The 23,684-nt window shown below is 39.8% G+C and overlaps 1 protein-coding gene across 3 annotated transcripts in view; it reads right to left on the bottom strand.

Moving 5' to 3' along the window:
• The window catches only part of NELL2 (neural EGFL like 2), a 1,146,830-nt gene that overhangs the window by 49,624 nt on the left and 1,073,522 nt on the right, over positions 1-23,684 (bottom strand). For all 3 annotated transcript variants that reach the window (XM_085653041.1, XM_085653043.1, XM_085653042.1), the window contains 2 exons: positions 21,341-21,517; positions 2,564-2,788 (listed from right to left, as the gene is read on the bottom strand). In XM_085653041.1, the coding sequence (XP_085509167.1) occupies positions 2,564-2,788; positions 21,341-21,517 (402 nt within the window). The remainder of the gene's footprint in view (positions 1-2,563; positions 2,789-21,340; positions 21,518-23,684) is intronic.

Raw genomic sequence — 23,684 nt, 5'->3', positions numbered from 1 at the left:
CGAGGCAAATGCATCATGTTGATTTCGGCACTAAACAAGCATAGAAATCAGGAAAGATTAACTTTGGAGACCGAATTCCAAGAAGCAGAATGAGCTCATAAAGAAAATCCACCTCTACCCTTCCAGAGGACAGTCACTGCCCTCAGAGGCAAGCTTAAAGGGATCTATAACATTCAATCAATCAATGAATCAGGGGCTTGTAAAGTGCACTACTCACCCATTAGTGTCTCAACATTAGGGCTGAACTCACGCTTCTACGACTTAAATGCATGACATATGAACAAGGCAACAAGGTGGGATCCCAGCTCGCTATGCAGTTGAGAATTATGAGGGAGAAGATTGAGAATAAGTGAGACTGAGAGTAAATTAAGAGTAAATGCAAGTGAAAATTGAGAATGAGTGAGGGGGAGTGAGTGACTTAGGGATATTGAGTGCGAGTGAAAGTGAGTGAGAGTGAGTGACAGGGACAGACACAGGTAGGTCCCGCGCTTCAGAAGACCTCGAGCTGAGTGGTTCCTCTCTCGCCATTGTTCTGGAGTGTTCTGGACGATAAGGCTGGGGACAATCCCCCCTCCCTTTCTAGGTGTTTTCTAGAAGGTAGACCTCACTTTACCTCGTTTTACCAACCTTTTCAGTTCCACACAGGACTACCACATGAGTCCAGACTACAGGGTGTGAGACCTTCATTATACACACACATACCGTCCCCTCTAGAGTAGATGAGGATCCCCCGGTCCTGAAGAAATGCCAGGATCCGACTGGACCATTTAGGGCATGAAACATGTTGACCACCTCCACTCTACACACATCACCCTGAGCTTAAGTGGGTATAATTTTCCCTCTGCAGCCATACCTTTTTATTCGGTTGTTTTTATTGTTTTTATTTATAAGCATAGGAACCCAGCGAATAAAATTGTTTTTTGGGAGTCCCATAGCTATTTTTTAAACAACACTTTTTGCTCCCCGTTTCTACTCACCACACATATGCCCCAACACCACTTCTTTGCTACACATCGGCAACTAGAGAAGACCTCTGGCAAAGAGCCCCTCTGCAGGGCCCATTGGGCATTGCAGCACCAGCCCAATGAGGAGCTGCCCGATCATGAAGCATAGTACCCTTCTGGAGTGTGAGGGCTTGTGCGCTGAATTGGAGCTATTCCATCTTTAGCCTTTCTTCCCCATTAGGAACATTTGGTACCTACAACTTCAGCCCCCTTCCTCCCCTCCCCCTCCTTAGGAACTGCATACCCTTGCATTTGTCATGACAGGGAAGTGAGCCAGAAAGAGTCAAACTGTGAGTTGAGTGAAGAAGTCAAAGTGAGTGTGTATAAGTGACAGTAAGTGAGAATGAGACTGATAGTGAGTGTGCGTAAAAGTGAGTGCACATAAGTGAGTGGATGAGTGAAAGTGAATCTGAATCAGAGTGTGTGTGTTATTCTTATAATTCTGCCTCAGACCCTGGCATACTGGAGGCAACTATTGGCATATGGAGTGCACAGAGCACAATGCTGATGCTAGCACATTTCCCCTGCCATTCTAGAGGTAACGTTTAAAAAATGGGTCCCCTAACTATTTTGGATGGTTTGAAAAATTCTGGTACTGGTATATTGTAGGTAATTCTTGGCATAAGGAGGCAATGATTCAATTTGTGAGCTTGGACTCAAGCCTGTCTTTACTGCCCAAATCACAAATTGGTAAGTGACATTGTGTTTTACAGTTAACGTTTTAATAGATGATTGTGTGGTGCGGTGCGGTGGAGCGGCCAGGGCAGCTGACTTCGGGGCGCAGGGTTCACGGTTCGATCGGCAGCTCAGCTCAGCACCATGTGACTCTGGGCAAAAGCTCACTTAATTTCCATGACGGCCCCCAGCGCCTTGAGACCCCTAAGGGTGAGTAGTTCGCGCTTTACAAATACGGATTTACATTGTGGCAGAGGATTGGAAAGTAGCTGAAAATTGTTAGATACTAAATAGATATGCGATCATCAATATCCGAGAGCCCTCGAGAACACCCACTGAGGCCTCTGTTAATCTGGCTGCCACAGACGGAAAGATGATACAGCGCATTTTAATTAACCCTGAGACCATCTGTGCAGTACAGCAAAGATACAACTGACAAATAACACACTTTTCCCACAGACCATTGAGTTCAGTTGCTCATGATAGCTACCACTGCCTACACTGCTACATTGCAGTGCTCAGGGTAACAAAAGGGCATACTAGTACAACGTGAAAGGTACCAAGTTATACAAATTCGAATAAATATCGTGAAATTCACCCATGCCTGATGTAGATAGATATTCCAACACATAAAAGGTCAAATGCCATTGTGAGGTCTAGGCAGTCAACAAACCGTGAATATAACACTATTAAATCAAGGTAAACAAAAATGTGTTCAAATATGCTCTCTCCCGAAGAAGAACAAACAGAAAAACATCTGCATTGTGTGGATGTTAGGTAGGCTAGTGAAACAGGTGATGGCATACTCACCCACATTCAGCGTTCATAAAAGCGTGCTCATTACAGCCTGTCAGTGGTTGCGTCACAGAGAAGGCGTGCCTTACCTTGCATTGACAGAGCGTGCACTCCGTGCCGTGCTTGATCCAGGACGACCCTGTGAAGCGCACTGCATTTATCTCATCAACGCACGTCTTCGTGATGTCATTACGGATGGTGTCTGCTTGGCATGGATCTATGACGCAGCGCGGGCAGCACTCGCCCTCGTGGAGCACACTGAATTCACATTCAACTGTGGGACAGGGCAATGGCCAGCAGTCAACTTCCCCTTGCTGAAATTAAACGCAGAAAGATTTTCATTATCATTGTGAACAATTTTTCGTGTAGCACATTTCATAGTTTGAGCCAGGGCGTATGAAGAAAGCATTTCTGTGATTGCAAGCCCTGGGAGTTAAAAAACACATCACAGAGATTGCACCAAAAAAGAGATATCCATATTTTACAAAAGCTCTTTTACAGGTCATTAAGGCTTATGTGACCCATTTCGAAGCCTAAACAGCAGGGAGTGTGAAAGAGGCAGCGGCCTCCTCTTTAAGACTTGCAAGGGTATGTATCAAAGATTTGAGACCATAATTTGGAAACCATCTTTGGTGGCGTTAGAAGGAGCAGGTAGTGTTGCAGAGGAACCCATGTCTTCCATAACACCGAACGCTTTTTTAATGCAGCACCTGCCCCCTTTAATGGACGCAGGCTGCTTTAAAAAACATGACTGCTGTCTGAGAATGCAAATGCAGGAGCAGAGGTCTGCTGGCCCTCGCAGGCTTCCATCCCTGCGTTTGCAGCCAATCACAATGGGCGCAAATGGTGCCCTGGTCATTGTTGCAACCCCCTCCTGCCATTGGACATTTTGTTGCCAAACCTACCAGTGCACAAACCAGTCAATGAAGCTACAGAGCCTCCTGGTTTGCACATGTGTGTTGTACATTGGGCCTCCAGTTCTGAATCAATAAGAAGTCAATAGAGAAGGACACATTAACTCTTTGACCCACAATCACAGAGCGTATTCAATGACATGTCCTACAGGTACAAACCTCATATTTGCCCAGATTCCAGAAATTTGGAAACACTGCTTTCTAAAGCATATTCCATCGTGGCCAGCTAACACAGTGAGCATAAATAGATTGGCTATTAATAGCAGTTTAAATATTGCCTATGTTTCTGATTCTGCGACTGGATATCACACATGTATAATTGTCATAAAGCATTTTTCTTATCACACACAGTGGCAACATAGGTTATCATTGATATTATTTTGTAGATCCAAAAGCCACTAGTTCACAATACGCAGGCATTTTTTTTTATTTATAACACTGCATTCAAAACAGCCAAGCATGGTGTGAAATTGAAAATTGGAAAGTTGTGATTGACTAATGATCAGGAGAACGATTGAGTGGGATGACGAGCTAGGACAGGTGTGTTCTTCTTAGGTCCAGGATCACTGGAATATGCTAGATTTGTAGGCTATTCACAAAACACAAATATATACACCATGAATCTAAAGGTATACTCATTTGGAAAATCAGAGGGCATCTTGAAAATCTTGAACTGATCCGGCTCTAATGAGCTATCGTTGGTTACCCCCGCCATAGGGGAAACTGGCAGGGCCCGCTGTAATGTGGGTGTAAGCACGTATATTTAACAAAACTTTATCCCACCAGGTTGATTTAACCACTTGTGCTAAATTAAGGGACAGATTGTGGCTTCATTATTGATATTTTTTCAAAAAGTTTTTAAGCGAGAGATGAATTTACAACTGAAAGTCAATACGAGGACGGATTAGTTAACAGAAAGACAGTATATATGATATTCCACGGATCATTTTTTTTTCTAACATCATATTCTGCACAAAAAAACTTAAATGTTAACATAATAAGCAATTTAAGTGTGTAACTCTGGATCTTTGACAATGTTGGACACTATGCATTGATAAATGTACAGAGCAGGGTCAGACAATATCTCAGTGTCACAATTGCATGTATCATTCAAAATATATTCTCAGCTGGATAATTCCAAGATCTTAGAATATGTTGCATTCACCTAACATGATTTTAATTCCAACATTTTAATAAAATGGCACACATGAATCAATTGAAGGAAGTGCAATAGCAAAGGAAGAATCTGATCCTGAACTTGGAGAAACGTCCTAATCCTCAAGTAGTTCCAAATTTCACCGACCGTAATTTAGTGAAGGGTAGGGCCTCTATATGACTATTTGTTGGCTATCTACTGTATAGACTATATGTTTATAAAATATATATTTAAACTTTATATATTATTATGGCTATATTTCTATATTATCTAGGTTTACTATTTTTCAGATAGATATTCATTGTACTGCGGTTTCTCCTTTTGAATATGAAAATTAGTAGATGGGGACAGCTTAATTAATATGTTAGCACAAACAGCTGCAGGGCACATGGAGGTACAAAGTTGCGCAAATGACAGAGCCACCTCTGCCCCTAGAATCTAGTTTGTGTCGAAAGTTGACATGAGAGTGATGCTAAAATAGCTTTGTGTTGAGGAGGGCAACCAGTTTTTATGAAAAGAAGATGCAACTGGACAAGGACAGTGCAATTCTAAATAGATTTTCATGCAAATGAAGATCTGCTAAAAATGTGTAATATTCCTACTCTTAATATGTGTAATTTGCACAAAATGGTACATTTTGTGTGCCTTATGCTTTGACGGTTGGCCTTATACTTAAATTTGTACTAGAAGGTCTGCTTCAAGTACAAATTGTACACAAGGCAACATGACGTTTGTACTTGAGCAAATATTGCTTAATGCTTAGCACTGGGCTGAAACAGATGTTTAGTGCAAGAACAGCTGATGGGCGTGCAGATCTTACTAAATATAGTGCAGCACCCTTTTTTATCATTCGTGCAATGCAGCACGACTGGTTTTACAGCAGAGCTGTGCACATTATTTTTATTTAAAAAGGCATGGCAGGGTAGCCAATAGAATTACCATTGTACAACCTACTGGGAACATAAGTCATTTCCAATCACAATAGCATAACTTTGATGGATAATAGCAGTTTTGATTTGATTTACAATTTAATTTATAGAGCGCAACTAATGGTCAAGAAAGAGCTACAAGGCACTATAATCTCAAAAAGTAGGACGGAAGCGTAAAGGCAACAGAACTCACATAGCAATAACACTGAGGAAATTAGCTACTAATAAAAAGACAGGTTTTAAGATTTTTTTTAATTTGTGTGTGATCAGCTTTTGCATGAAGAGTGAGAGAGTGTTCCACTATTTTTCTCCTCCAACTTCTGCCGAGTGTCCTCCCCTCTGTATTGTATGGAGTTCTGGAGGGAGGATCGATGAGGTAGCAGAGGATCTCAGAGGTATTTCAAGCAAGAAGAACCTAAATAGTTTTTGAAGACTATGAGGACTACAACTATAGAGCCTCTGTAAATATTAGTCAGAGTTTTGAAGTGAATCCTCTTTTCCATCAGTATCCAGTGTTGGTCCTTTAATTTAGCTGAAATGTAACAGTGTCTGTCAAGGTGAGGTAGAAGTCTGGCTGCTGAATTCTGCACCAATAGAAGTTTGTTTATGAGTTTCTTGGGAAGACCTAGGTTAAGAGAGTTCAAGGAATACAGCCTCAAAGTAAGAGCATGGATCACAGTTTTCCTAGCCCTAGGAAAGAGAACATTTAACACCTTGCCGAGAATCTTCAGTAACCTGAAACAAAGGAATGTGACTGTGAAAATCTAATGTTTAAGGGTGAGCTGACTTTCGAATTTAACACTTACATTTTTGACAGTTTCAGCAGGAGAGGGCGGAGGAGTACATTCAGATGGCCACCAAAGATCATTCTGGAATTCTTAGTTTTTCCTGAATGTTAGTAGTTTAGTTTTGCCCATATTCAGTTTTGAAGGATTTTAGTTCACACATACTATCAGACATTGCCTGAAGCTAAGTTGGACTGAGCTGTAATTGTTTGCAAGAGAAACTATCAATTGCGTGTCACCTGCATAAGATAATACTTCCAAACCAAAAGCTTTGGATAAGGACAGTCAGAGGAGTCATACAGATGTTAAAGAGCATAGGGCTCAGGGATGACCCCTGTGGCACCCCACAATCTAAAAGGACCGAATCTGAAGAAGAAGAGGAAGACACACTGGTTGGCACCTATGTGTGAGGAAATTGGAGATCCAGACAAGAGCAGTCCCTCCAACCTCCATGTCTGCTAGCCTATGAATTAGAACTTTGTGGAATATAGAGTTGAATGTTGCTGACAAACTAACACAATGAGGGCAGCTGTTCCACCATTGTCCATAATTTATTGAGATGCTCTGACATTGTAGGGTGACTGGATTCCGTGCTATGGGGGGGGGGTTCCGTAAACCACACTGTGATACATCCAGAATTTTATTGTTTTCTAGGTACAATGACAGTTGAGGGTGAATATACATTTCCAACATCTTTACACATGCTGGAGCAGTGAAATAGGTCTATCATTCACTGGAATACTGGGGTCTGCACTGCACTTTTTCAAACTCTGACAAAGAACAGGAGCGATCATACCAGCTCCTAGATTGAGGGTTGAAGGAGGGCATGGATCCAAGGGTGAACCAAATTTACTTCTGGTCATGAAACTAAGCATTTCAGGACGTAAGATCAGGGTAAATTCTTTGAGGCCAGGAAAGCCATTTGATTGGGGGGGGGGGGGCGGGGATTGGCTCACTACATTAGTGAAGGAGAAAGAATTCTGGGAAGCAACGATTTTGCTTTAAAAAAATAAAACAAGTGAGCCACACATATTTTGAGAATGTGAGATCTCATGATTTTGGAGATAGGATGGGTCATAAACTTTACTAATAAAATGATTTATTTTGAAGAGTGTTTGGCTAAAAGGTTGATTTTATTTGTTTAGTTTCTTGGCATGATGCAGGTTTTTATCTATGTAATTGAGGGTATTTTGCCATTTCCTTTCCAGTTCATGGAATGTTCTTTTAAAAGGTACCACACTATAATTGAAGCAGAGTGTCAGATTTGTCCCGCATGTCAGTCAGTAAAGAAAATGATTATTTAGAACATTGGTCCTTAAACACATATCATATACATTCACATCAACTTTGTAAACTTACATCATAATAAATAACAACATTAAACCATTTGTTATATAAAATCTTATTATCAATGTACCTATAAAATATACTATTTAAAAAGAGAAAGGAACCCTTGGAAACCCAAAGGACTGGGGTTCAAACGGAAATTTCAAAATAACGTCCTCTGGGATTATTTTGTATTCACACCTTTTCTCATACTAACAAACCAGACTACATGCATACAACACCCAATTATAAATGTGACCACTGGAACTGGTGGTTACAGTGTATTGGCACAAAAAACTTATAATAAGTGAAATAATGATTGTAATTAATTAAAACAGTTTATTTAAAAAAATTACACAGTTTAAAACATTTATATCCAAAAATCATTTTGGGAAAATTGCATTGCTTAACAACATTAAGAACAATTAATCACAGTTAAAAATGATTCAAAAACCATAACACAACGCCTTTTTAGTCACACATCTATCTGTATGAACATTGCCCTAGATATTGATGATCTACAAGGCATCAGGGCATATGTGTATAAGTGTGACTCTGGGTTATGGCAATTTATGACAAAGATTACTGTCTGTCTATTTTACATATTGTGTCATGGTTTTTGAATAATTTTTAACTGTGATTAATTGTTCTTAATATTGTTATGCAATGCAATTTTCCAAAAACGATTTTTGGATATAAATGTTTTTAACCTATAAAATATACCCCTTCTTTATGTCATCATCATCCCATTTCATGCGATTAACACTATCATCATAAATTAGCGATACATTACTAATCATAAACCTTCCTGTAGCACATGCTACATCCAAACAACGGATTTCAGTTAAAACTTTCTTAGCCTGTGCACAGTTTCCAATGTCATATTTTATAAAAATCGGACTTAAAAATGTTTTCCGTGGAATTAAAACGTTTAGACGATCCAATAAAGTATGCAAAACATCATAATTTCGTATTTAAGCCACATATATCCCTTGGGATCAATAATGGCCACGTTTATCCTTCAATTGATAGAACAGCTATTAATTCTGATATTTAGTCTTAATAATTCTCTTCCATACAATGATTAAGTAGTGCATCCACATACATGTACCATACTTCCTTTTGCCATGAGTTAAACATAAAATAGATGATTTTTCTCTCAAGGTACTGCTTGTCATCATCTTGCGATAATTCCTTGCCTTATACATTGAGCTTGCTCTTTACAAACACAATTTTTAGATTTCATATCCCTACAAATGTTATCTATAATTTTTCTGACCGTATATGCCCACTTACATTCACTTTGCTTTATTTAATTTCTACACCACTGGGAAACCTTTTGTTCATCCCCAGAGTTCAGATGCTTTCAAAATCTTATCAATGCCATACAGGCCATTTTTTCCATGATATTGTACCAGTTTCCTTTCTTACAGCCTGGATCATAGAAGATCCTGGAAGAGACAATAAGTTTATTAAACATTTACCCTACTCAACATCCAATCCAATCCACTTTTACCATCTAGATATAATAATTCTGCTCCATATTGGAATTGTGGAGGTATCATGGCAGCATAGGCTTTCAAGACAGGCCTATCTGGCATCTCATCGTATTCCCTACTAAACTTCTTCAGGCCGCTAAGGGCCGTTGCTCTCAGTGCATCCAGGTGGAAACTCCATTTTAGTGACGTCTCAAACCAGACCCCTAGATACATATATTCCTGTACTGTTTCAACTTGGTGGGGTCCAGAAACCACCTAAACTTTGTTGTTTTACTACCAAAGCTCAACACATTGTTTGTTTCCATAATTACTACAAATATTTTGTGGATACAATATTCCATAAACATTGCCAACTTTCTTTGCAGATCTTTCTCTGTCTGATCTAAAATTACAAGATCGTCTACATACAGAAGACATGCAATATGTTTGCCATCGATTTTGGTGCTAGCACCCTTAGCCCCTCTTGAACTGATGGCAAGTCAGCTATTAATGAGGAGAAAAGAAGGGGGGCCAGGACACACCTTTGTGTTAATCCATTTTTAAGTGATATTTTTTGCATCAAGGTTTCCTCAGTGTCCATAATAATATGCCCAGTTATAAATATATAGCACCTGAATTATGGCCAAGAGACCCCTTGGAATGGCCCACCTGGTCAGTGCCTTCCATAAGCGATTCTGGTCCACCATATCAAAAGCCGCCCGGAATTCGATGAAGCAGCAAAATAATCTGCTCCACAGACTTCCGCGTGATTGACCAGAGAGAAAAACAATGGTCAATAGTAGAGTGCTCTTCCTTAAAGCCCCCTTGTTCAGGTGGAAAAATATGATTTACTTCTGTCCATTCTTTACGCCTTCCAAGTACAATTTTTACAAAGACCTTTTCTCCTACATCCAGCCAATTTATCAGCCTAAAAATCTTAAGGGCATTTATATCTCCCTGCTTGTTAATGGGTCTGATGATCGCCCCCCTCCAAGTTTCCGGGATCTGTCCCATGTCAAATATACTCATGAACATTTCAGAGAAAAATTCGGCCCATCAATCAGGGCGGGTCTTTACAATAACTGCTGGGAGATTATCAGGACGAGCTGCTCTAGTCAGAGTTAACTTTGCTATAATGCGCCTGACTTTACTTGCTGCAAAATCATACCTAATGTCCTCATTAATGTCAGCCAAAGAGATAACTCTCTTTACTAGGGTTCCATCCCTCTCCCGTATATTTCTTCCAAATATTCCTCCCAGGCATCCTCTGCAACCACACAGTTCATGGCCCCCTGTAAATTACTAGAATCTTCCTGAACTAACTTCCAGAACTTTTTTTAAAATATTTTTTGTTTTAATTGCTTCCAGAAGATTTTCTCAACATTTCTTTTTATGTATTCTCTTCTGTTCCCTAATTAACTTTTTTTTAAATGTTCTTTGTCTTCTGGAAACTATTATAACTTGCTGAGTCGTACCTTAGTTTAAGGTTTCTTTCCTCTTTTCTTTTTGCTTTTAGATTCTGAGATTCCATATTAAACCAGTCTTTTCCTTTGGTAAGATTTCTCTGGTTCCTATTATCAACAGATTTATTTTCTTTCATTTCAACCCTTAAACACTGGACGACCTGACTAATTGTATTTTCATACCACCCAGGGTTTTTAATAGGGGTACTACTTAGCATTTGATTCTGTGGGCAGCTGGCTATTTTTTCCATACACTCTTCAGTCATTCTAATAGTGAGACGCTTAGGGTAGTCCATTTGGACTGGAAATACTGTATCTCTTGATCTTTTTTCACCACTTAATAAATACAATTATAAGGGAAAATAATCACTTTCATCAGTGGGCAATACCTCACCATTCCTAACTAAGTCTAAATTCCAGGTGTGTATAAAAAAATAATCTATAGGGCAAGATTGTAAACCTCTCTTAAATGTTCTATTGTCGGGCGATTAGCATCCATCCTTCCATTTAAACAAACCAAACCTTTTGAGCCAAAATATTTTCCTAAAGCCATATCTCGTGATGACAGGTCAACGTCAGGAAAACTGGCCACATTTATCTTAAAAACAGTCAATAGCTCTTTACACCATAAATTGAGCATACGTGGGTCCAATATATGGTTGAAATCTCCCAAAATAATAAACATAACACTTGAGTATAGTTCACTCAGGCCTCTATATCTCACTTACATTTTGCCAATCCTGTCCTGTACTCCTCGAACCTCCCCTTTGCATATACACATTCACTATAGTTATACATTCATACTTTGGGTCAGAGTTCAGAAGGTTTACTCTACAGGCCACCAGCCAATTACATTGAACTTCCAGAGATGTCACCCTTTTAGCAATGCTGGTATATTTTCCCCCGGATGGGCGTCCCTGTTGGCTCCACTTAGCTGATCTATTTATCTAAGCAAACTCATCAATCGTTGGGGTTTCATCAGACAGCCACGTTTCTTGCAGGCAAACATTCATGTGAAGTACAAGTAATTGCTTAAAATTTTCTAACTTTGACAATTTCATGTATCCATTGACGTTTCATTTTAATATCCCGAGCATGTGCGGCAACCCACTATCCTAATCAATTTCACTTAACCCCCCATCTTCCACATACATTGGTGAGGAAAGGGCCTTATATCTATTTCTAAGAGTTAACCCTCCCCTATGTCTAGCAATGTCGGCTTTTATCACTGTAATTTCAAGATCATAATTTTCCCCATATCCTTGATCGGTCAGCCTGACCTGCCTTAATCCTAACCAAGCATGATGGTTTAGAAATGGTTTCTTATAATTGGAGAAATTGGGCATTTCTGACCCTGGAACTATCCTAATCCCTTCTCTTAAAATTTTAAGTTTTGCTTTTTAAAGTACAGTCACAACCATACCAGAGTACAGTAAGACTTTTGTGGCTATGCTCCTTTTACGTTTTTTTGTAAAGCCCACTTGTCTAAGGTTATTTGTACCTATTCCCTCCAGGCATACACACTTAGAAAAGGTAAAAAGTAGGGAGACTGATTCAAAGGTCGTAATTTTCTCACTTTCTTCCCACTCTTTCCATACTGAAAAGGTTCAAAATATAACCATAGATTGATCCCATCTCCATTTTCTCTTATAAGGGATCTCACTTTCACTCTCCCCTATTTTTACTACACGTAGACTCATTTTCCCCCTCTCCAATCCCTTGGGTCTCCCTTTACTCTTTGCTCGCCCACCAGATTCCGATCACCATGAATTCTCTGACTCTGGGTCTGGAGGCCACTTCTCCTACCTTTTGGGCTCCTACCTCAGGATCTGGTTCGCTCTCCTTCCTGATTGCCCCTCTTCTTGAAAGTATTGGGGGCAGTTGTAGATATGGGGGGTCTTTTTTTGGGCTTTCAACAAACTCATACTCCCCACATCTATACCTTTATCCTTTAACTTCTGCTTGTTTTCCTTTGTTCCCTTCCTCAAACCTGGCCTCGTTCTTCTCATCCAGGGGATATATTGCCTGTATCTAGTGGATTCTCCCTGTTGTTTTATAAGCATTGGATATCGAGATATATACACACTTTGTAAACCAGACACCCGGGCCCTCCCACTTATCCCCGATGGACTGGAGTTTCCATTGATTGTTTAACTCCTTCTACAGGCCTTACTATTAATGGCATATGATATTCGATTTATTTTAGTTCCTCCCCAATAATTCATAACTGTTCTTTTTGGGCCTCTAAAATATCCTTATTCAACACTGATATTCCTAGTAATCCTTGCAGAGTTTTTTTGTAACATCAGCATTAAGTCCAACATAGAAGCTGACAGCATTGCTGAAATCTCAAGATTTAAAATAGGATTTTGCGCCGACACTTCATTTACTAATACTGGTGTCTGCTCCACACTTTCCTTCAGCTCCTCTTGCTTACCTTTAGAATTACTGGACACCAAGCTACAAAGCCCGCTATGTGTCCCCACATCCGCCCCTCTATTTGGAAGCCATTGCCTTCCTTTAGGGAAAGGATCCAGACTCGGGGTGATGAACACAGTCTTGGTTCCGGGAATAGTTCATCTTGACCTAACATATCCTGTCAACCCTACATCCTGAGATAGCAGGCCAACATTTTCACCCTACATTGATTTCTCTTCTCTATACCGCTGAGATTCAGTCAGGAGTTGATTTCCTTTAAAGATTGCCTACATAAACCTTAATTGATTTGGTGACTGATGTTCCTCTATTCCCACTCTGCACAGGACTTTTATTTAAGGGTTGCTTCTTTGTGGCTCAATAGTTTATCCTCATTATTTCTTCTCTCAAAACTCCCTCGTTCTCCTCCCGGTTCTTATCTCCCACGACTGTTATATTATCCAGCTTCAAACAACTGTTTTGCCCCATCCATGGTTTGCCTTCCCATTGTGCCATCTTTTAACTTAATTAGTGTTTCCTCAAGACTTCTTTCTTGTTTTATAATCACCAGTCTTTCCAATTAAGCTCTCTCCCCCAAGCTTTTCTGTGACTATTCTGCTCCGTTTATCTCATGCTCAGATGAAAAAGTAATTTTTGTTCTCTTTGATCGACTCGCTCATGCCAAGCACCACATTTACACCAGTTACTTACCTCTGCTGGTGCCTCCAACCCTCATAATGCTTTTCGCTCTGCTCAACCATACTTTCCAAAATTCTTTTACAGCTTATTCGCATCCTTGTGATTTGAGTTTATTTTTTCACCTGGGCTTTCCAACCAGGTGATTCTGGTATTTTTCTAGTGCAAATCCTACTAGAACTTATTCTGGACTGCTTAGCTACACTGAACCTGACTCAGAACATGTCCTTCTGCACGTCGTGCTCCCAGCAGCTCCCTAAGGGGGCTAACACAGTAAACCCGAACCAGCCAGCCGTTGGCTACTTTTCAATCTCACTCCACCAAAATGGTCTATCTGCCACTGGCTTTTGCTCATTAGCTCACTGGGTGAATAGTCGGAAGTTCCCTGGAAGATTGTTTTCCAGATGCCTGGTTCTCGATTTCACACACCATGACTCAGCTCCAAAGAACGGGGCAGGCACATACGTGGCTGTACATCAGGCGTGTACATGGCACAGCATCAACACTTCTAGAAGCACATCGGAAAGCAGAGGTAAGGAAGTACATTTGTTATTTGTCAAAACGGCTACAACATCAAGGGCAGAAGTGATCCAATCCTGGTGTGATTTAAAATCAGTCTCAACATTTCTGGTCAGTCGTGGCACATTGATGCCTAGTATTGTATTAAATTCTGTGTCATTTATCTGGTGCCAAGATCTATGCGTCATGGTGGTCATGGTATAATTTCTATTAGTTGCCAGATCCCAGATGGAAAAAGGAACTGCCAAATGGTAATTCCAAATAAGTGGTACTGAAATTGCGCACTTATAATTTCCCATATTATTAAAAAGATCAAGATTGAGACCTGCTCGATGTATGGCTTGTGCGATTAGTTGAAAGAAGTCCTCTGCAGATATTTCTTTTAAAATGGGCTCACTAGACCTCCTTGTCCGTCATCAATATGGTCATTTAAGTCTCTAGGAATCGTGAAATTGGTGGCATGATAAGGTATGGTGATAGCGTGTCAACAATATCTTTTTGTTGAATGACACACCACAGCCTAATATTCCATGTATTAGTGCTTCTAATGTACTTAGGGGTCAGTTTAAATGAGAAGATTAAAGCCTCTGCATATGATATGTCGAAGATTAGGATGATGGAACATAAGCAGACCTTTTTGAAAATAATGGCTGAGATAGTTTTTATGTGATCATTAGATCAGATGTCATAGGTATTTATATGTGCCACCAAATGAAACATCTTCAAACATGTAAACTTATTTCTGGGGAAAAAAAGGGAAAAATAACTTTACAATCCCATATGATGGTCTCTGTAAAATATATCTTCTTCTTTTCCAGGCCGTTCTATATCATGATGTTCATTTCCTTTCTAGTGTAACAAACAATTCATATGTCCTATCTTTTTCATTTTTGTTGGCTCTCAGTTTGCTACTGCAATGAATTTCTTTTGTGTATTATTCTATTTACTTACATCACTCTACCAACCTTTGTGTAGTATTTGCTCAACATCTTAGCAGCATTCCTCAGAAATACATTTCCTTGTGCCTTTAAAATGGCATCCCGTACTTTATATGCAAGTAGAGGAAAAGGATGAATCTTTGGTTAGTAAGTAAAAATATAGCCATATCATGAGGACAAGATTCGTTTAATAATAACCTTAGTATGGACTCTGTTTATTTAAGTGTTTTGTACAGAAGCTACATGGCACATTTTGGACACTTCTAGCAAGTCATTGAATGTGTGTAGGTGATTGCCATATGCACTGTCCTCTGAATGAAGTTATCTTATTTGATAAGTAGTTGGTCTCCAGGAACCAATATAGTTGTCAGGGAAGAAAGGCTGATCATTGAGTAATGGGACCTTGTCCCCATAGAGAATGTCACCTGATCTCATCATACTCAACAGATATAAAAGACAGCCTTGTTAAAGATTAATATATTCAAGATTTCCTTCAAGCCTGAGGCTCTCTGAAAACCACCCCTTCTCTATTTATTTCATGCAAATGTATGCTGGCAGAGTGTTCCGTGTTCCAGACTGGCTTGTAATGTAGAGTGTTTTCTATGCAAGCACTCTAAATGGTGCAAAATCGTTCTTCTGCAGTGATAGCTAGTGATGTACTTTGATAAGAAAGATAGAGCACAATCTCACAGCTTAACACTCGATAAACAGGAGTTTTTCCTTTCGGAATATTTGTATTCAAAATATTACACCAGTCCACTTGTCAATTCCATCCCGTGATAACAGAGGAAAGAGGACTTTAATAAATAATAATAAGCAGGATATTGATATTATTGACAGCTGTGTTGAATTGCACACAAATGGAAAGGTTAACATCAAGCCATATGCCACATTGAGAAAGGTGGTGTGGTTTTGTCCAGGATGTGCAGCACCGTTGTATGTATCTTTTTATATATGTATGTGGTATTTCTATTGAATGACTCAGCCAAAAGTGCAGGGTCAAAGACAAGCATGAAGTCAACAATGGTTAGGAGAGGTGTCTGGTTTGTGGACTGTTAAATCTGTCATTCTTGGCATGGCCTCCCCTGACTTTTTTGCTTTCTGACCCCTTGTTTTGCTAACTTCATTTGTGCTGGCTTTAGGATTCTGGGCACTTTACCACTGCTGACCATTGCTAAATTGCAGGTGTTTTTTCCCCAAAACATGATATCATTGGCTAATCCACAAATTGGCATATTTAATTTATATATAAATCCTCAATAAAGTGCACTACATGTGCCCAAGGCCTGTAAATTAAATGCTACTAGTGGGCCTGCAGCATTGATTGTGCCACCCATTTAAGTAGCCCTTCAAATATGTCTCAGGCCTGCCATTGAACAGCCTGTGGGTGCAGTTTTAAACTGCCATTTCGACCATGCCCAACCCTTCCCTTTTAATACTTATAAGTGACACCTACACTAGGCCTTAGATAGCCCAATGGCAGGGTGCAGTACATGTAAAATTGAGACATGTACTTTTAAGTTTTACATATCCTGGTAGTGAAAAATGATTACATTTGTTTTCCACTCCTGGACCTATCTCTCCCATAGGTTAATATTGGGATTACCTTATTACATCGTATAAGTGTAATTCCCAATTGGGACAAGATAGATATTTCAAAGTTGGTCTCTCTAAACTCAGAATTTAAACTCACAACTTATGGTAAAGTGTGATTTTAAATTGTAAGTATGAAAATGCCACTTTTAGAAAGTTGATGTTTCCTTACTTTAACCATTATGTGACCCTGCCTATCTCTTAATGCACGTCTGGGGTAGGTGACAGCTGGGCTTTGAGCATTCCCTCTATGCATTCACACTGCAAGGGAAGTGAAGTGTGCCTGGTGGGCCATTCACTTCTTAAATGCCTATCACCAGGCTAATGGGTTTTCTTTGGCTGGATGTGAGGAGGAGCTGTCACTTGCACCTAAATAGGGCTGTGCCTGTCCTCACACAATTAGCTGCATATCCCCCTGTAGTAAGTCTGGAGCCTGGACAGGAAGGGCAGGGACCTTGTGTACTTCAAAGGCCTCTCTTTGAAGTCTCTCCCACTTCAAAGGCACAATTGGGTATAGGTACGGGACCCCTGACACCACCAACTCAGTACATTTCTGGGTATGAGGACACTCCCTCCAGGAAGAAGGACTGCTGTGCTGCTAAAAAAGATTCTCACTCTGCTTGGTTTCCTGCTCTGCCATGCCTGCCCTGCTGCCTGCAGTTATCCTTGGTTGGTGGTGAGAAGGACTGGACCTGAATCTCTGAAGAACCCAGAGACTCCAAGAGCTTGCTGGCTTGCCCCCTGTTCTGAAGTATCAGGGACATCAAAGACTTCCTTCAGCCCTGCTACAGCCTCTGGACTCTGCCAACTGTGAGTCCTGCTCTGCCAATTGGTGTCAATCCATTTCTGGGCCCCTGGAGGTGGTTTTCCTGTCCGTTTCCTGTAAATATCCCAGCAGTGCCGCCTTTGCACCAGTCGGAACAGAGGCAGTCGCTTCTTTGCTTTGAGGACTCCACAGAGCCAGCAGCGTGGCTCGATGACGGACAATTACCTTCATTGCCAGGGGTTCGATGCGGACCCTCTGACCGCTCCTCAACATTAATGCTCCTCCTTGAAAGTACTGTTTTCAGTGGGGCCTGCGAGGCTCCTGTATCCAACCTGTGCTCTATCATGGTCGGCTTGACTTTTCAGATTCAACCCGGTCCAACACGACAAGATAGCCCCAGTTGGTGCTTTGTAACTCTAAGCACTATATTCAAAAGATATTCTTTAAAAATGTATGACACTGGTTCTACTTATTGGATTTTTGTCATTAAAGAAAGCTCTATTTGTCTAATCTGGTGTGGATTCTTTTTGTGTGGTGTGTTCACTGTTTTACTGTATTGAGTGTTGCACAAATACTTTACACATTGCCTCTGAAGTTAAACCTGACTGCTCTGTGCCAAGCTACCAGAGGGTAAGCACCACTTAATTTAGGGTGTGTATCAGACTCTCCATGACTAGGATTGTGCTTCCTGCTTGGACAGGTTGCATACCTCTGTAAACCGGAAACCCAATTTCTAACATTGGACTGTTAATATTTTATAATGTAGTGTTCTGTAAAGAGGTGTGTCTTCAATTCTTATATAATTTGTAGCAGCATTGGTGCTGTCCTGATGGATATGGGTAGTTTTCCCCAATCATGGTTGCATACATTTAAAAGGCCTGTTCCCTCGTTTTTCTTTCTTTACACTTCTTATTCTGCAGTCTCATGGTGCCCTGGTTGTGGGTGTGCCAAGAACCCCCAGAGATGATAAGTTTGTTAGCAAGATATCCAGGGGTGCTGGTTGTGATGGCTTTGTAAGTGATGAGCTAGTTTTGTAAATGATTGGTTCTAGCAGGGTGAGCCACTGGAGTTCCATCAGGATGGGGGTGATATGATCATATTTCTTCAGGCCCTGGTTGAGACATGCTGTAGCATGTAGGATGCACTTAATGTGCACTAGTGTGGATTTTGGGAGGCCATGTAGCAGGGTATCGCCACCATCGAAAGGGGAGAGTAGGACGGCTTTATGAAACAGTTTCACAGTCAATTAGAAGAGAGCACTAGACTAACCTGTATTCTTTTTGTTTTTTTGGTAATGTGTTCCTTGTGGGTGAGTCTGGTGTTTAAGGTGAATCCAAATGACTTGTCAGTTAGTGCAATTTCGGGTTCCAAACTACCAATACCATGTAATTGAGCTAGGTATGTAGTATTTACTGTTGGATTTTCTTGGCAAATAATAATTCTGACTTGGGTAGTATGGTATTGCAGGGTTCTAAAGTGAAGGGTGGACATAAAACATGAGGCAGGATTGGTGTTGTTGATGTGCTTTTAGATCTTATATACTTTTTTTCACTAAAGAAGAAGCTGATGGTACTCTATTTTTCTGTGGAGTGAGGAATAGGTGGGTGCTACAGGAGGCGGAAGCAGTACTTGATTGTCTAAAAAGAGTTCTGCTTCTGCTGGTGGATTTGTTGATAGTATTGGTATATTTCTTTACTTTCATAGATGATTTTGAAGTGGAGTTAGAAACAGGATTTCAAATCGTAAAATACAACGACCCCACCCAAGTAGCAATTGAATTAAAGAAGTCAAAAATTGTGCATGGTATTTTATAACACACTTCTCTTTCAAAATACGTGTTGAAATATTTGATTGATATAATTCAGAGTTTTTGTACGGAAGCAGCTCCAAGTATATATATATATATATATATATATATATATATATATATATATATATATATATATATATATATATATATATATATATATATATATATATATATATATATATATTCACTGAAAAAACCATAGGTTTCACACATGTTATAGTTAGCTGTACATTTCACTCGTAAAAAACCAATGAAATTCCACGTTATAGTTAGATCAGGTAACTATAACTTGCGCGCCCACAATAAACTGCTGATGACGTCACATATTACATCACTCATGACATGGTCAGTGACATCACTCATCACATCAATGATGACATCTCAAATGACACATTGTGGATTGCGGTCGCGCAAGTTATAGTTACCTGATCTAATTATAACGTGGAATTTTATTGGTTTTTTACGAGTGAAATGTACAGCTAACTATAACATGTGTGAAACCTATGGTTTTTTCAGTGAATTTGCAAGGTTTTTTAAATGCTAATTCCTAACTATAACGTGTGTGAAACCTATGGTTTTTTCAGTGAATTTGTACGGTTTTTTAATTGCTAAGTTATGTATTTATTTTGAATTTTTGCGCGCACGGTGCGCTTCGCGCACCGTGCACACGCTGTGGGCACTCGGTGCTCTTCGCGCACCGAGCGCCCACGTTGCGCATTTCGTACCGTGCACGCCTCGCCATTTTTTACAAAATATCAATTGTTTTTTTCTCTCTTGGGGGTCCTTAGATTTATATATTAAATGTGATTGTTAATTCTTTTTTTTTTTAAATTTTTTTTTTACCGTACGCGTACGGTAAGCTTACCGTACGCGCACCCCGCGATTTTTTAAAAAAATTATTAAATTTATTTTTCATACTTTTTGGTCCTTTGTGAACCCCCTGACGAACGCTAGGGTGTCTGCAACTCTCTTCGTTGCCCCCTTTTCATGTTATCAACCTTTTTTTTTCAGTGCGAGAGACAGAAAATGGCGGCCGATACTTCCTGGTTTCGACCGATTCGAATGTTTACTTTGATCTAACAACCAATCAGAATCGCGCTCGCGCACGGCACCGTACGCGTACGGTAAGCTTACCGTAAGCGCACGGAGCCCGCTTACAGATATATATATATTGATTTAAATGCTATTTTCTCAGGAACTACTGAACAGATTTACACCAGACCTGAAAAAGGCACTTCCTTGACCTTAGGGCTACCTCTCTGCCAAATTTCAAGTAATTCTGTTCAGCCGTTCGGGCTGTAGCCGTGTCTAAAGGTCCTATGGAAAAATGCATGGGGAAAACGCGTTTTGGGACCCCCCTTTTTTCTCAGCCCCCGCTTGACGAATCACCCCGAGACTTTCAGGGTAGGAGCGGAGCGTAGCGCCCCATTAGTTTTGAAAATTTCGCGAGGATTCGTCAACCGGTGCCAAAGTTATTCAAAATAGAATTTTCAGATTTCCTATGGAAACACGGTCCTAACTATAACTATCTACTGGCGACCGCCAGTAGATAATATATATATATATATATATATATATATATATATATATATATATATATATATATATATATATATATATATATTTGAAGTGCTTTCCGCTGTGTAACAGTTAAAGTTTGTGACTAAATCAAAAAGTCTGAATGTTGTCATTTAAATATTTTAACAGGCATTTTAAAAGTGAAGTGTGCTTTAAAGACCATAGGATATGCATGAAACAAAAGGTCAGAAATAGTGACAAACAGTGATGAAAATTTCATTTAGGTGCTTGTCCAATGGAATGTCATTAAAAAAAGCACAACCCACTTCTGCAGAATAAGAAATGCCAGTAAGCTTGTATGCCAGGCGGGGTTCTCGTCGCGAGACAAAGAGAATACAAGTAGTTAAGTAAGAAAAAAGTATAAAAAACATTTTATTATCTTGAACATGGTTTTTTAACACTCAAGGCTACCATACATTTTTAAGAAGCAACCCATCATCTAATCTATTATCCCTTTCCAACGTTATAGTCCTAAAAATTATTCTTTGTGTGATACATACCAGACAGCGACACTGCTGACAGTCCTGCACCCATGTATCGCCACTGTTGTAAGTGAGTTCTCCACTTTGATGTAAGCACTGACTACTGAGTCTCGGATCACATTCTGGACAGCAAAACAGGTCTACAGTTGGATTCTCACAGTCACACACCATCCTCCGACACATGACGAGCCCAGTCTAAATTTTTAGGAGAATGAAATAAGTGTGCGTTATCAAACATTGCATTTTGTATTATGAGCATTACAATTCATACACTCAATGACATCCTTTTACATTTGATGACATAACTTATTTTAATGGTCAAGTTGACATAAAATTGACTCTTTTTTTTGCATTGCCCTTCCTGTGTGTTTACAACAGTTAACAGTTTCTGTAAGATAGAAGATAAGCAAATAAAGTTAAAATGTTTTATAATTGTCACAATTGTGTATTAGGTGGTTATTGGCTTTCCTGATATTCCTGCACTTGTGCTAAAGTTGAATTAAAGCGCATCCAATACAAACATTTTTAAAGTGATATCACGGTTGGGATTTTAAAGATGCCAGGCCTCTCACCACAAACCAGCAAGGTGTGTCATGAAATATCTATGTTAACATCTGGAGCAAGATTTATCAAATCTTTGTGCTAGTGCAGTCACCAAAAGTGACATAAACTGTTTTGATCTCTTGCTTTGTTATTTACTTTCCAGCTCTAAACTTTATTTGTGCTGGAAAGTTGCCTAAAAGCAATGCAAATTAGCATTGTGCGCTACTTTGTGCTACTTTGCCTCAAGGGGGTGTACATGGCCAATCCCACGCTACCGCGCTTTGACTCAAAGCTATATCTAATAACTTACAGGACTTTGCACCATAAAAGACACCTCTTTGAGGCAGGTTCAAAGTAGATACGTTTTCTTTTCTCCTAACTTTTCAAGTTTTGCATGTGTGCTGCACTGTAAGTACACATACAGAGTGGTGAAAGTTCTAAACTTTATCTAGGCATAGTATTTTGTACTGGAAGGGTACAAAAAAAATATGAGGCAAATTTTGCCACATTAAGTAACATTAGCACAAGAGATTATCAGTTGAGGGAACAGTAGGCCCAATGTTGACGAATTGCCAGCCAGTAAAATCACATGTGTATTGAGCAGGTGCTGCAAGCACATGTGCAGCTCAGCCTCTGCCCGATCCTAACTTGAACCACATCCTGCCCTGCTGCTGAGTGACACCCTCCCAGATCCAATCTCCGCTTCTCAAGATCAAAGTTTGCACATTTAACACTCACTCTCATTTATTATCTGCTCAGACCTGCTGAGACCAGGTCGTAAATAGGGGCAGAATAAAGGTTAAGTGTGTCTGTAATTGGGAATCGGTATGTGGAAAAAAACATGGTTATGCTGGATCTGCATGGTTATACCCCATTCCAGAGGCAATTGCATAATGCAGGGGTGCAACTATCATTAGGAAGTGGTTATTCCAAACCTACTAATTTTGTCACTATTACTCTGTGCAACACGTAATTAGGCTCTTGAGCTAAAAAAACTGACCATGTTACAAAGAGGTTACAATGCTGGACAAAACTTCCAAATACATTTTGCTGCTTTCATATTGAGTAAGTTATTGAGGTTCTGCTTTAGATCATATTAGAATCAACATTTTTGCATCATAATAAATGGGAAAAACTATAATCCATTGCAAAAAAGAACATAAAACAAACAGTGAGTGTTCCAAATGTAAGAGTCTTTAAACATAAAACTTCATCTACAATGGACCTTTATTAAAAAAATTAAGAAGTACCAATTTGCACTATTTTAGCTATTTCATATTATACACTGAAACAAACTGATATTTCCTCAAATGTCACTGGAAGGTAAGCAGATTTTACTGGTCTAAATGAGGGGCAAATAATTTTCTGCCTGCGAGTTAGACCATTAGTTGATTTCCCTGGTCTGGACACCATGGTGATCTGACGCTGAGACTTCTAATGACAGTTGCCCTGCCTTCAACAGAGCAGGGCAACCATCACTATGACTGTCACTTTGATTTGGAAGTCCAGGACCAGATGAGTCACCGGGTAAAGGTCTGCCTGATGGAGCCCACTGAGGCTCCCCCAGGCAAAATGGTGCTTCACCCACTGCTAAACACATGCAAGATATCACATAAATCATTTTTTCTTCCCCCCAACATCAGATTGCTCTGGGTTTTGGTAGAGAACTGAAATAGCCATAGCTACGTTTAGACAAATCTGGCATCTTGGGCCATTGCCAAATTTTATACCTTAACGTAATTAGCAAAGTTTTAACAGTGGAGTGCTAAAAGTCCTACAAACATTTTGTTAGCAATTTTCTCACAAAAAGGTTGCGTTG

The sequence above is a fragment of the Triturus cristatus genome, chromosome 4_1 (assembly GCF_964204655.1).
Source record: "Triturus cristatus chromosome 4_1, aTriCri1.1, whole genome shotgun sequence".
Lineage (NCBI taxonomy): Eukaryota > Metazoa > Chordata > Amphibia > Caudata > Salamandridae > Triturus > Triturus cristatus.
The sequence above is the reverse complement of the archived record's forward strand: the minus strand, read 5'-3'. Positions and strand labels throughout refer to the sequence as shown.